The following is a 12,490-nucleotide window of genomic DNA, read 5'->3' on the forward strand; positions in this document are numbered from 1 at the left end:
AACACATTTTATAATAATTTTACTTTAACTACATTAACGGGCGCAATAGGCTTACGGTTAAATAAAGTAGGGTGACAGACGCACTAGGGTCACGTACGCAATAGATATACGGGTTCGTACGGGGCTCAGTCGCAGCAAACGCTCCGACTGTTCCGATGGCTCGTTTTTTTTTTTTTTAGAAAACGAGTTCGACCAATTATTTCTCAAAATCTAATCATACAACAAAATTCCTGTAGACATACGCAACCGAGCCAGAGACAGAGCAAGTCACGAGTTTTGTTAAAAAAAGAAATGGGAAAATGTAAATGATTCACAAATTACTCACGCTGAAAAAATGTGAATTTCAAACTTCGCTCCCCTGCGTACGTAAAATATTGGTGAAAATATTGAAGTTGTTTCGAGTTTCGAGAACACACTCTTTCACACTGAAGTCAGGTCCTATTTTGCCAAATTTAATTCTTACAAATTCAATAAAGTAATTTTAAAAAGTTGCAAAATTTCTATTTTAAGGAATTTTTATGATTTTTAAAAAAAGAATTTAAAGGAATTTTTAAGAATTAAATTTAGAAAAATACGACCTGCATGCGTTCGTAATTTGTGAATGAGTTAAGCGAAACGTTGCGATTTTGTTCAACGATTTGTTGTTCAACAAAACGAAATGAAAAAGAAAAGAAAATTAAGAGTAGACAAAAAAATGTTCGTTTTTATTATGTTTCTAAATTCTTTTTTGTTTTTTGTTTATAATTTATTAATCATATTGTGGTTTCTTCTTCCTTCTATAATTCAATTTATGTTTTTTTTTCGTATTTTTCTTTTTTTGTTTTTTTTTTTTTACTTTTACTTTTTATTTTAAAACTTTTTTTTTTATTATATCACACGTTTCCTTAGATAGTTTGGTCTCACCATTCATATTACAGATTAAATATTAATTTTAAGAAATTTTTTAATTTTTCTTATATCACAATTGCACAATTATAAATTAAAAATCATTAAAAATCATAAATTTTGTTTCATACAGTTAGAGGCAGTGAAATTTCAACATGAATTTACTTCATCTGTTTTTCAGCTGATCTACACAAACAATCGAAAATGTCTGTCTATACCACTACCACGGGCGTGCATGTAGCTTCAACCGTGTTAACCAATTTTTATTGTATGTGTGGATCAACTGAAAAACAGCTGTAGCAAGTTCATGCTGAAATTTCACTGCCTCTGACTGTAGTTCAGATTTTCTTCGTTTTTTTTCTTCTTCGAATTCTCCCAAAACAAAACACAAATCATTTTTTCCTTAAATGTTTTCCCAAAATAAATACCAACGAAAATCGACAAAGAATTCGAAATTCAATTTAAAATGTTTCTGGCAGAATAAGAAATCCATAAAAAAAATTGCATCGATAAAATGTTCACCAAATTGGATTAGTGTTTGTGGACTCTACGTTGTACATTGCAGGACCGGCTCTATTTTTTTAAAAGAATTTTATTCCTTAATATTCTAAAAAAAATCAAAAAAGTCATTAATTCATAAATTTAAAAAATTTGGATTTTTAAGGAATTTTTTAAGAGTTTTATGCAGAGTTTGCAAGAATTAAATTCCCAAAAATAGGCCTCGATGTAATGTGTTCCATCCAGTTTCGTCAATTTGGTGAACAAAATTATCCATGCAATTCAAGAATTTTACTCTGATCGCTGTCTTTATGGCAGTTTTTTCTTTTTATTTATTTGTATTTTACCGACAAAAGAAAAAAAATTCTAATTCTAAGAAGCACTGTTCGATTAGAATAAGATTTATGATTTTACTTTTATGTCGCAGCGACATTGTGGCTAGTTACCATTGCATCCGTGTAGTAGTCCAAAGCACACACTAATTTGTTCATCGTTTCTCTTCATAATTTTTTTACGTTGACTAATGCAGAGGATTAGGCGATAATGGGAGTGCTCTCGAGCTGATTATTCAGATTATCAAAATTGTTTTTCAGACATGTAAAATGCGAGGTAATTATTAAAAATATAATTGACCTGAACTTCCATTCAAAATGTGTGAACGTTTGTTTTCGAATGAAAGCGAAAGGAATCTAAAAGTGTGTACTGACATCCACATTTGGTTACATAGCTCGCCATACGAAATAGCTGAGTATCTAGCAGTTTAAGCTTGGTCACGTCTAAATTAGAAACGGAAATCACAGAAAAAAGCCTCTGTAACATAATGGAAACCGCATCGGATATAAATTAGAAAATTATCTCTCTGCACTCAAAGAGTGGCGAATGAAAATCTCGGTTGTGTCCCAAAGTGACTTGTTTAATTTTCCATTTCATTTTCTTTGTCCCCCATAAATTTTCGTCTCTATTTTCAAAATGAACGTTCGCTCTCAGTACCAATTGTCAAACGTTGAAACGACAAAACGTTTAGGGAGAAACGATGAAACGATTAATCAAACCCATTATTCAATATCGATGTTCTTAATAGATCAATGCCCCACGGACATTTGTGTCCCTCATAAAGCTCAGTTCATTTGGCTTCAATACTTTCATATTGACAACAGTTTGGATTTTCTACCGAGTGTGACTGCCGAGATACACACTGGAGTTAGCCTCGTTCTAGCCCTACTAGCGCTAGATAACAAAAGTCGTTGAACAAATGTTTTTCGTTTCGGCGAAATGTAACAATTTGGTATAGGTTTCACACAGTGGACTTATGAGTCAAAGCTCCGTGGGGCAGAACATGTCTAGGAATTAGAAAGTTTGCAATAATTTACCACTGGAAAGTGTCCAGACTAGCTACAAGGATGCAAGCCCTTAATTTATATCTGATTTAATTTTTCAATTTTCTTTTTTCAGCATTAAAATTGAGTTTTTTTTCTTAACGTTCGTTTATCCAGACAACTTTTTTTTTAAACTTTGTTCTACATACACTTATCGCCCATGTTATTCTTAGTATGTTTTTCATTTTTTTTTTAGTTTTATTCTCGTGTATAATATTCATTAGTAGGCACAATAAGTAAAAAAAAAGAAAAAAGAAATGATAAAAAAATGAAAAAATGAAAAGCTAAAAACAAAATTGTAATTTAATTCAAAAACATTGAATTTCATTTTTTTTTGTTTCTTAATTTTAATTTTTTTGTTTAATTCTTAATTTTACGAAAATGTTTTTCAGTCTATGATTATTTTTTTGTTTTTTTTTATTTAATTTTTTTTAGAAAAGAAATTTTCTGCTTATTCACACGAATTACGATATTTAGATCCACTATTCTTTGCAACAAGAAAATCGTTTATCTGTTTCAACACAAACAGTGACAGAACACTACCAAAACGAATCCGGCTCAATCCGACTACATTCAAATTAATGAAAGAAAACTGATTTTGATCTTACACTGTAAGGAACAATTCCATGTGAATCAGGTCAGGTTGAGTTAATTTTAACCCGACCTTAATTAACCTGAATTCTAATTCGACCCGAAAAATTATAACTTGATGTGACCTGACCGGTTTTGGGGTTACCTGATTTTGATGTAAATTTTTGCAATTTTCCATTTAAATTTCTAAATAAATTTTTGTTTCAGGCTGGATCAGGTCATGTCAGGTCAACGGTACATTTGATTAGGTTCAGATAATTTTAATGAGAAACCTGAACATGACCTGAATCTGTTCAGGGCGAATGATTCAGGTTCCGGTCAGGTTAAAATCGACCTTATTCAAATGTTGTATTGCTTTGTCGGTTAATCCGAACATTTTACTTTCATATAAATTAGTGCATGAAGACTGCAAGGCATGAGAAATCAACTTGAAATTTGGAAACAAAAATTTTCTTTCTAATCATCCGAAGTAGATTTGAGCCCTCTTGCGTAAGAAGCAAGCGTTGTAAGATTCGAACCACGGGAACGTACAACATTTTATGTCAAAATTTCAATGTTAGTTTATCATGTCTTGCAGTCTTCATGCACTAAAATCGACCTGTTACGAGTCTTATTTACAAGCATTCGCCAGTAGGAACTTATTCATATCGCATTCGCAATGAAAATGCGATAAATTGATGGAAGTTGTAATTCCATGGCAGTAGCTACTTCTGCGGTAATATTAAGAGTAAATGATTGAGTGATGTTGGTGTCAAAGTTAAATTTTAACCGGAAATGGCATACTTAATTGTGTGGATTTCATTTTTAAAATCACTAAAATTTGGTAGAAAATATGCCCTGGATAGCATAGAACCACTAATATTAACGTCTCGTTAACGTCGATCATATCGCTCGAACTTGTTCATTGTTAGAAGAGTCGTTCCGATTTGTTGTAACTTGAAGAGATTTTGACACTGCTCGAGCAGCACAGATTCTCCATTTATTCGTTGGAGCTGACTACGCAAAATATTCCGTTTTACAGAAAGTTATGTTTCTCTGCCAATATTTTCACATAGAGCACAATGTATCTACCAAGCTCAAACAATCATTCGTCTTGACAAGAAAAGGTTTCTCTTACTCACAAAATCAAAATCAATAAAAAGTGAAATTCGTATCAATGTCTGTTCGGTATGTTAAACATAAAAAAAAATCATTTTTCCACGGAAACCATACGTAATCGGATTTAGTATCATTTAGTATCATTAAAAATAAAAAATAAAAAAGAAACAAATTTCACTGGAAAAGTGTTCGCAGTTTTTAGTATCCATTACATAAAACATTCCATATTTATACGATAAAATCGAAAACACTTTTCACGTTCCAATAGGGTGGTCGGTATAGGATCGATAAAATCTAAACTGTTGCTAGATCGGACAACCACTCGTTTGTTGTATCCGGGCAATTAGTGGCTGCCGATCGGGTGGATCATATTCGACGACTTAAAACTTGTTTCGATAAACATTTCCGAGCGTCGGTGCCCCCCTTTCCCATTTCACTGACGTACGAATTGGCGACTAATTTGTGCGAATGTTGAATTACAATAAAAAAATTAGTTTTTCCTTAGATGAACTTGATCGCGTAACGAAGTTCATTTAAACATTTTATTATTGAGATCAATCCCAGCCGTTCTCCTTTATCATATGCGCTAGTTCGATTATGTACTTTCCTTCTTTGTATTTTTGGCTAGATTCAAATGCATGTTCCTGGAATTAAAGTCGAATTTAGTTCTCGGTTTCAATTTTCTTTTCGAAGAGAGAGAGAGAGAGAGAGAGAGTTCGCCAGTGTTCGATCGTATGGAATGAAAGTTTAAAGTTAACGGATCCTCACATTCAAACAAAAAATCTTTCCGGGCGTCTGTGTGTGGATGCGTCACCAATTTTAAATTTCCATTTTTCCGAAACACTGCCACCTCTCGTTATCAAATTACATATTTCCATCCCAGTGGTGTTTTGCAACATTCACAGTATATGTCTGCCACGGCATGTAGTCCAGTCAGTAGTACACGTTCTTCGGCTTGACCGCAGGCTACGTTAACTCTGTTAAGAAAGTTTACCGTTACTACTATCGCTGGCGATAATCGAATTTGTGTGGTACTTACACTGAGTTAAATAAATAGGCGCGACCTTGAGAGCCTTGGAACGACTGAAATGAAAAATTGGGAGTTTTCATTGTGCTGTACAATAGAATGGAAAAATAATGGTAAACGACTCTCAAAACAGGTGTGACAGGATTCTTTGAGCTTAGGGACGACGATTTCGTTGTGATTGAGGATAGGATAGGATAAGAGGGGCAGGAAAGCTGATGATTTCCAAGCACGTAAGCCGCCAATGGGCCTGTTATGCACCCATATTTTCGAGAGATTTTACAATTATGAATTATCGTATGATTCATCTATTAGAACAAAGGTGTCGCAGTCGCTGGTAGTCGACATTTTAGAATAACGATTGTGACTTACGCTACACAGCATTTTAATTAACCAGCATTTTTTCTGGTGTTTTCTTATAGACCTATATTACGGTCGATAGAGCTGGCTAGTGATAACTAACAGCAGAGACTAATCATTTACGATTAGGAAAAACCCTATGAACTATGTCTGACACGGGAGTCGAACCCGTGACATATAGGGCGTGAGTCCATCGCTCCACCGATTGAGCTACCTGGATCTCGTTGTCATTTACTATGAGGATTCATCCTTCAGGGTCGGACTGGCTACCAAAAGGCGCATCGGGCGAATTGTCTGAAAAAGGCTCAGAGGCGCCCAAATAAACTTTATTGGTCTGAGGAGTGCCAAAAAGCAAGAGGCGCATCGGGCATCGCCCAGTATAGTCAGTCCGGGCCTGTCATCCTTAGATAGGAATAGTGTCAATGACCTTATTGAAGATTAAAAGATTTGTGTATCAAACACTTAACAATACCATAAACAATAGAATTACTAGACCACAACGCGATTCAATAACTTCAGACAACGGTTGTGACGTTGAGGGAAATAAATGTCGGTGGAAATGATAACTAGTTTGATGACTGCTAACACTCGTCACTATAGACTCATCTGTACATTACATGCACATTGTGAAGTCTAACGCGAAATTGAAATTGTCGAACAAATGACAATGACTCAAAGACGATAAAATTACATTAATCAATGACCTGACCACCTACGTCGTCACAGTGAGAATATTATTACACAAATGTATCAGAGACATTCATTAATAAAATTGAATCAATTTGTACAGCTTGTTGAAGCTAAAGGGGCGACTTTGTAACGTACAATTCAAAATTTTTCTCTATCTACTGTTATGTCAAAATATTCATAATTAGTTATCATCTCTCAGGAGCTTAATACGGTACATTTGATCACGGTTTTGGTACTTCCGACACACTGTAGATGGCCTCAATCGTAAGCTTTGCTAATAGTGTTGCCAGCTTGCACCTTAAGTGTCAATTTACACACTGCATTGTGTGTTCGTGGGGTGTCACTAAGAAGAAATGAGTCTGAGTAAAGATCACGAGTTGTGAAGTCTCTCGTTTTCCATATTCGTATCGTGATCTTTGCTAAATTGTGTTGCCAGCCACCTCAAGTGTTAATATGATTGTGTCACAGCAATTTGTATTTTAATATTTTAATGATTTTGACATTACAGTCGATAAAATCTTGTTCATAACGTGGCCGGCAATAAATAGGGCTCGCTTCGCACATATCGGCAATCTCACATCTAATGTTCAAAACAAACCCCATTAACTACCTAATGAAAATAGTTATGAAAATAGCTCTTTTTTGCTCACCTTTGATATTAGCTCATCATGACTAGCTAGGTGTGCTCTACAGTGAACACATGAATAAGTTCGATTTGCTGGCGGTAAATAAGCTTGAAATGTTTTAACCATTGTTGCGTTACTGCTACTATTTGTTGCAGATGATCCGTTGGCGTGCCCGTTGGCCGCTTCCTATCATTAAAATAACAACAACAACTGAGTGTTAGTTTTATCACTGTCGGTGGGCTATGTCCAATATTATAACGGAAATCCCTTTCGTTCGCTTCGACACACAAAAATTTAAATTTCTATCAAAATCAATCAAAATGATAAATTCAAAAACTAAAACGAAAAAGAAAAGAAAAAACATTTTTGTTCGTTAATTGAATGGGTTGTGATTTTCGCCATCTTTTTTTTTTAATGTGCTCAACTTTTGCTAGGCGGCGCAAGTAGTAACTCTATGACAGATTTTATTTGGTGCATAAAATTTCATGGCGTGATTCAGTTTCAAGCTCTAAATTGTTTGTTTTTCGAAACTTTTATTTTTGAAAAGTTTTTAAAAATCAAAATTAATAACGAAAAAAGTGCACAAACAAGTATTTGTGAAATTAAATCACAAAATTACTAAATCCGTGACGTAAACAGTCCAAACACAAACCAAACAGTCTACCGAAATGCCTAGAAATTGTTGTGTCCCCCAATGTTCTAATGTATTCAAGAAAGGAAGTGGGCTTAAATGCCATGAATTTCCAAAAGACGTGAAAAGAAAATCGAAATGGATTAACGCCATCAAAATTGGTCGCCGGCCTTCTTCAAGAATGGTAGTTTGTGGAGAGCATTTTGACGCGAGCGACTATTTCACATCTCAGTCTAGTACGATCCGATAACTTGAAGTCATTTATGTCCATTTATTGACTGATTGATTGTTATTTAAGGAATTAGTCAGCTCTTAAAAGCAAAAGCATTTCCACATCTTAAGCTGCCGACCACTACATTGCAACGATTAAGTGCACCGAAGAAAGAAAGACGTGTATTGAAACGCCAAGTCGTTGACCGTGTTGACCAAGTTGATGATATTCCGATGGAATATTCCGAAGTGGAAATGGAACAGGAACTGCAGATGAATGAGGAATGCTGCCAAACAAGTGAACTGGAATTCGAAGATAAATTCTGCCAAACAACGGAACTGGAATTCGAAGATAAATTCTGCCAAACAACGGAACTGGAATTCGAAGATAAATTCTGCCAAACAACGCAATGCCGACGTGCTGACGTTGATACTCAAACACCAAAGGTAGATTCACCACACGAATTTTAATGGTTTTGTATTATTTAGTGACTTTTTTGTACAAAGATCAGCACAGAAACGCATGCCACCCAGACATTCACTCAAAGACTCATCGATTTCCAATCATTGAGCGACAACGACATTAAGTATTTGACCGGTTTGGATCGGCCACGTTTCGAAGTGGTGTTTCAAATGTTGGAAAAGTTTAATCCAATCAGCGACAACAACAAATTTTGCAGACGTGAGGCTTTGGTATTGATGCTGTTCAAAATTCGTCATAATTTGGACTACAAGATGATGGAATTCATATTCAAAGTCAACAGGCAAGATATTTCAGCCAATTTTAAAGAGGTCACAGAGAAACTTTACGATGTTTTGCGTCAAGTGAATATTTGGGATACATCATACATTAACTGTCAGTGCTACCGATGCATATTAGATTGCACTGAAATATTTGTGGTCCGAGTCGAAGATCCCAATACCCATCAACTGACATTCTCATCTTACAAACATCGGCCAACTTTCAAAGTGTTAGTCTCTTGCGATGAACGAGGAGCAGTCAATTTCATTTCCGATTTGTTTGTCGGATCGATTTCAGACAGAGAAATCATTATCAAAAGTGGCATTCTCGAAAAACTAAAACGCGGTGACTCTATTCTTGCGGATAGAGGGTTCGACATAAGCGATTTAGTAGAAACCAAAGGCGTCACTCTGAACATACCTCCTTTTTTGAAAGGAAGAAAGCAGTTTAGCCATTACGAGGTTATGAAAACAAGAATCATTGCGAATCGAAGAATTTTGATTGAGAACGTAAATGGTCGAGCAAAAAAAAATAAAATTTTAGTCGATCCGATGCCTGAATGCCTTTGGCCGCTTGCTAATAAAATTGTTTACATCTGTTTCAGTTTGATTAATCTCTACAATCCGCTCGCAAAGTAAATGATCAATTTTTGTGAAGATTTGTTTAAGTTGAAAATAAAGTCACATCTACGGTTCTGAACAAATTTTTTTTATTGATTTTCATTTTTCAACTTGTAATAGAATGGACAAAATACGTTTTCGTAGTAAAAGGAAATAGTTTTCAAATATTGACCCACTAGCTCCACATCATACTCTATGGGCTGAATGAAAATACCCTTGGTTGTCCAGACAACAAAGTCACATTTATATATTTTGGTTACGTACATTTGAAGTTGAACTTGTGTGTAATAAGGATGGCTCACCTTCAACGCTTCATCTACTAAGAAATGAGCATCTTGAGGTCGGTCAAATCTATTGACATATGGACATTTGATCTCGACAATAATCGACTTAGAGTTATTGATACCGTCAGGCGTAGCTGAAAGATAGTTTAGTTCACTATCAACGAAAATCCCGCAATTAGAAAATTCTTCTCCAATCACAGTAGAATACGCCTTCAATGCTGCGCTTTCATTTTTGATACCCCATGCTATGGCATCGGATCTAATCTTTTTGGGAAGAATATGTTGTTTCAGAAAACCGGTGACATACTTTCCAGTTCGGCAAGTTCGGATGACTTGGTGTGCAATCGAAGCTGTTATCCGTGTGTGTCTTACCGTTTCCCAGTACTTATTGTGGACTCTAGTTTTTTTTTCAATTATCACTCGTTCCTCATCCGAAGTTTTGTTTACTTGATTCAGCATTAACGCTTCTAGTCGAATGCGAGTATATTGGTGATCGTTGAAATATGCCGGCAGCCTACACTCTCTGTGATGAATCAACGGTGTTCGAATATTCGCTGCAGAAGTTGATTGAATTGATCGTATAATTAGTCGAGTGGATCCCGAAAAGATCTAACGAATACTATTTACATGGACGGGACGTAAACATTCCTCAAGTGTCATGCTAACGAGATCACGACACGAAAATGACTCCTCACCGACTCGTATTCACAAAGTTGACTTTGACTTCTCACAGAAACGTATTCACACAGACCGGAACATAAAAACATTCACATTCACATAGAATTTTTCTTTATTCAGGTCGTGAACACTATAACCTTTACCTTGAATTATTGAGTTGAAAAAAAAGTTAGTTATCGCTTCAGAAGCTTCGTATTGTTTGCTCGGAACATTCATCAGCTTGTCCACCGTTATAGCTTCCAGCTGACGACCTTTCTGACGAGGCATATGCCACTGTTGTAGCTGACTCGTACACGCACCATTTTGCTTCACTCGACCTTCAAGGAAATTCATAAGTAATCCGGAATTTTAAATTTTGAAAAAACTGTTCAGTAATGTACCTGTTACAGCGAAGTACTCCACACCATATAGAACAGCACCAACGTGTTTGCAAGAAGCATTTTTTCCAGATCCCGCTGGACATTCACAATTTGCTTTGATGACGGTCCTCTCTTTGCAATTCAAGTGAACCCGAACAGCGTAGTCAGTACTTTTTTTAGTTTCGGCGCTGCACACTGAACTTATGAAGACATCGTTATCCTTAGCGACAAAAGAAATGTTTTTCAGGAACTCGCATAGAAAAAGTTTCCTTCCTTTGTCGTGGCCCTTCGTTGATAAACGCTCAGAAAAGTAGTAGGCTATAACAGATGGAGTTAACCACTCCAGAATTTTCGAATCCAGATTTTCTAACGGTTGAGACTTCATGTTCGTCGGAAAATTTTCTTTGTCCTCTTCGATTACGTTAATCTCGAACAACGGTCGAGTGACATTGTTCTCTTGCCAATTCTTCACCCTAAAGAAATGAATTGTTTCAAAGAACCTTTCACGTTTAACACAGTTTTACTGTTTACCTCTCTTGGAGAACAGATTTGTTGCCAGAAACTTTTGCACCCATAGCACGTAGCTGATTTTTGAGACCATCAACTGTGGTCTTACCGGCGATATTCATCACGGACGGTTCATTTTGAATAGTCTTCAACCTGCACATAATTTAATGTCGGGAATAGCCTTCGGAGAAAAAAATTCACACGTTTACCGCTTTCTCGTAACAGATTCGTGGACCGGGACAATCTTGACTTGATCACTGACTGGGCTTTTGACAGCACTAACCGTCGTTCCTTTATCGGTTAAATTTGGCAATGGCAATGATCTTAGGCCATCGATTGTGGTAGTTTCACCGGCAACGGTGATCACGGACGGTGTAGTAGCATTTTTCTGTTGAGCATTGTTTAACCTGCACACACTTTCATGTTCATCAAAGCTTTATGTAAATAATTCACAAAATACCGTTCTAGTAATACCGATTTGGTACCTGACACTTTCTCACCCAGGTCTTTCAATTGTTTTTTCAATTGCGCGACTGTTATTTTTTCCATTTTAAATTCAAATTAAATTAAAACAACCACGAAACTAAACAAACACCATACTGGAAGCACTTTTTATCATAGAGTTACTACTAGCGCCGCCGCTGTCAACGGAAAGTACGTGTAGTTCCATCACGACCCATTGGATTTGTCATTATGGTACGGGACAAAAGTATCCCACAATTTACCTGCGTATCCTGAATTGGTTCCAGACCGAAGCCTTTTCGTCAACGATTGATAGCAAAACTCTTGCGACGGATAATAACTGATTTTGTGGTTGATGAACGGTTCACTCGTTCGGAGTAAACGATTTCATCACAACGAGGAAAAATTAAAAGTCTTACGATGAAGTGGCTAGTTTCTGTTAGATTCGTATTGGTGATGACCTTATGTGCATTAGTCGTGGACACAAAAAAAAAGTATGCCTTGGTTAGTTGAATGAATACTGCCGCGTTGGCTAAAGGCTTTCGTCACAGCCAAGAGATCTGTAAAAGAAAAATGGTTCGATATCAATATTGGATCCATTGGTACAGTAGACGTCAATGACATTTAGACACGAATTTGTTTCAGCTGCAGTTTTGTTTGTATGAGCTGAAACATGTGTTTCATGTGTTCAGGTGATAGTTGAAAGCTTCAGGTAGTCATAGTGAATCAGATAAGGTAGATGCTGTCAGCCCGTATGGGCGAATAGTAGAGGCGGATCTGTAATCTTGCTAACTTTTACTTTTGTCGCAAAAAAATACTTCGATTATATTCATGTAATATTGTAAGTTG

General features: G+C 36.0%; 3 protein-coding genes across 6 annotated transcripts in view; 1 reads left to right on the forward strand and 2 right to left on the reverse strand.

Moving 5' to 3' along the window:
• Nucleotides 1–774: 774 nt before the first annotated feature.
• On the reverse strand, nucleotides 775–11,896 carry LOC119071587. Its single transcript, XM_037176533.1, has 5 exons — nucleotides 11,640–11,896; nucleotides 11,389–11,586; nucleotides 11,204–11,332; nucleotides 11,053–11,145; nucleotides 775–2,341 (listed from the first exon to the last, which is right to left on the reverse strand). The coding sequence occupies exons 1-5, from the start codon at nucleotides 11,726–11,728 to the stop codon at nucleotides 2,227–2,229; spliced, it is 624 nt and encodes a 207-aa protein (XP_037032428.1). The 5' UTR covers nucleotides 11,729–11,896; the 3' UTR covers nucleotides 775–2,226.
• Nucleotides 2,747–12,490, reverse strand: part of LOC119071594 (protein yippee-like CG15309) — a 69,175-nt gene continuing 59,431 nt past the window's right edge. For 2 of the 3 annotated variants that reach the window (XM_037176547.1, XM_037176546.1), the window contains exons 2-6: nucleotides 11,905–12,201; nucleotides 7,173–7,484; nucleotides 5,488–5,531; nucleotides 5,317–5,425; nucleotides 2,747–5,092 (exon numbers count right to left, since the gene is read on the reverse strand). In XM_037176547.1, the coding sequence (XP_037032442.1) occupies nucleotides 5,003–5,092; nucleotides 5,317–5,425; nucleotides 5,488–5,531; nucleotides 7,173–7,274 (345 nt within the window). In that variant the 5' untranslated portion in view covers nucleotides 7,275–7,484; nucleotides 11,905–12,201 and the 3' untranslated portion in view covers nucleotides 2,747–5,002. The remainder of the gene's footprint in view (nucleotides 5,093–5,316; nucleotides 5,426–5,487; nucleotides 5,532–7,172; nucleotides 7,485–11,904; nucleotides 12,202–12,490) is intronic. The other variant, XM_037176549.1, reaches the window with a different exon arrangement.
• LOC119071562 (THAP domain-containing protein 2-like) lies at nucleotides 7,561–9,430 on the forward strand. Of its 2 annotated transcripts, XM_037176490.1 has the most exons (3): nucleotides 7,561–8,015; nucleotides 8,078–8,436; nucleotides 8,497–9,430. In XM_037176490.1, exons 1-3 carry the CDS (start codon nucleotides 7,817–7,819, stop codon nucleotides 9,367–9,369), a joined length of 1,431 nt encoding a protein of 476 aa, XP_037032385.1. In that variant the 5' UTR covers nucleotides 7,561–7,816; the 3' UTR covers nucleotides 9,370–9,430. The 2 variants fall into 2 exon arrangements, with proteins under 2 accessions (XP_037032385.1, XP_037032387.1); XM_037176492.1 differs by having other exon boundaries at nucleotides 8,078–9,430.

Source organism: Bradysia coprophila (genome assembly GCF_014529535.1).
Source record: "Bradysia coprophila strain Holo2 chromosome IV unlocalized genomic scaffold, BU_Bcop_v1 contig_5, whole genome shotgun sequence".
NCBI lineage: Eukaryota > Metazoa > Arthropoda > Insecta > Diptera > Sciaridae > Bradysia > Bradysia coprophila.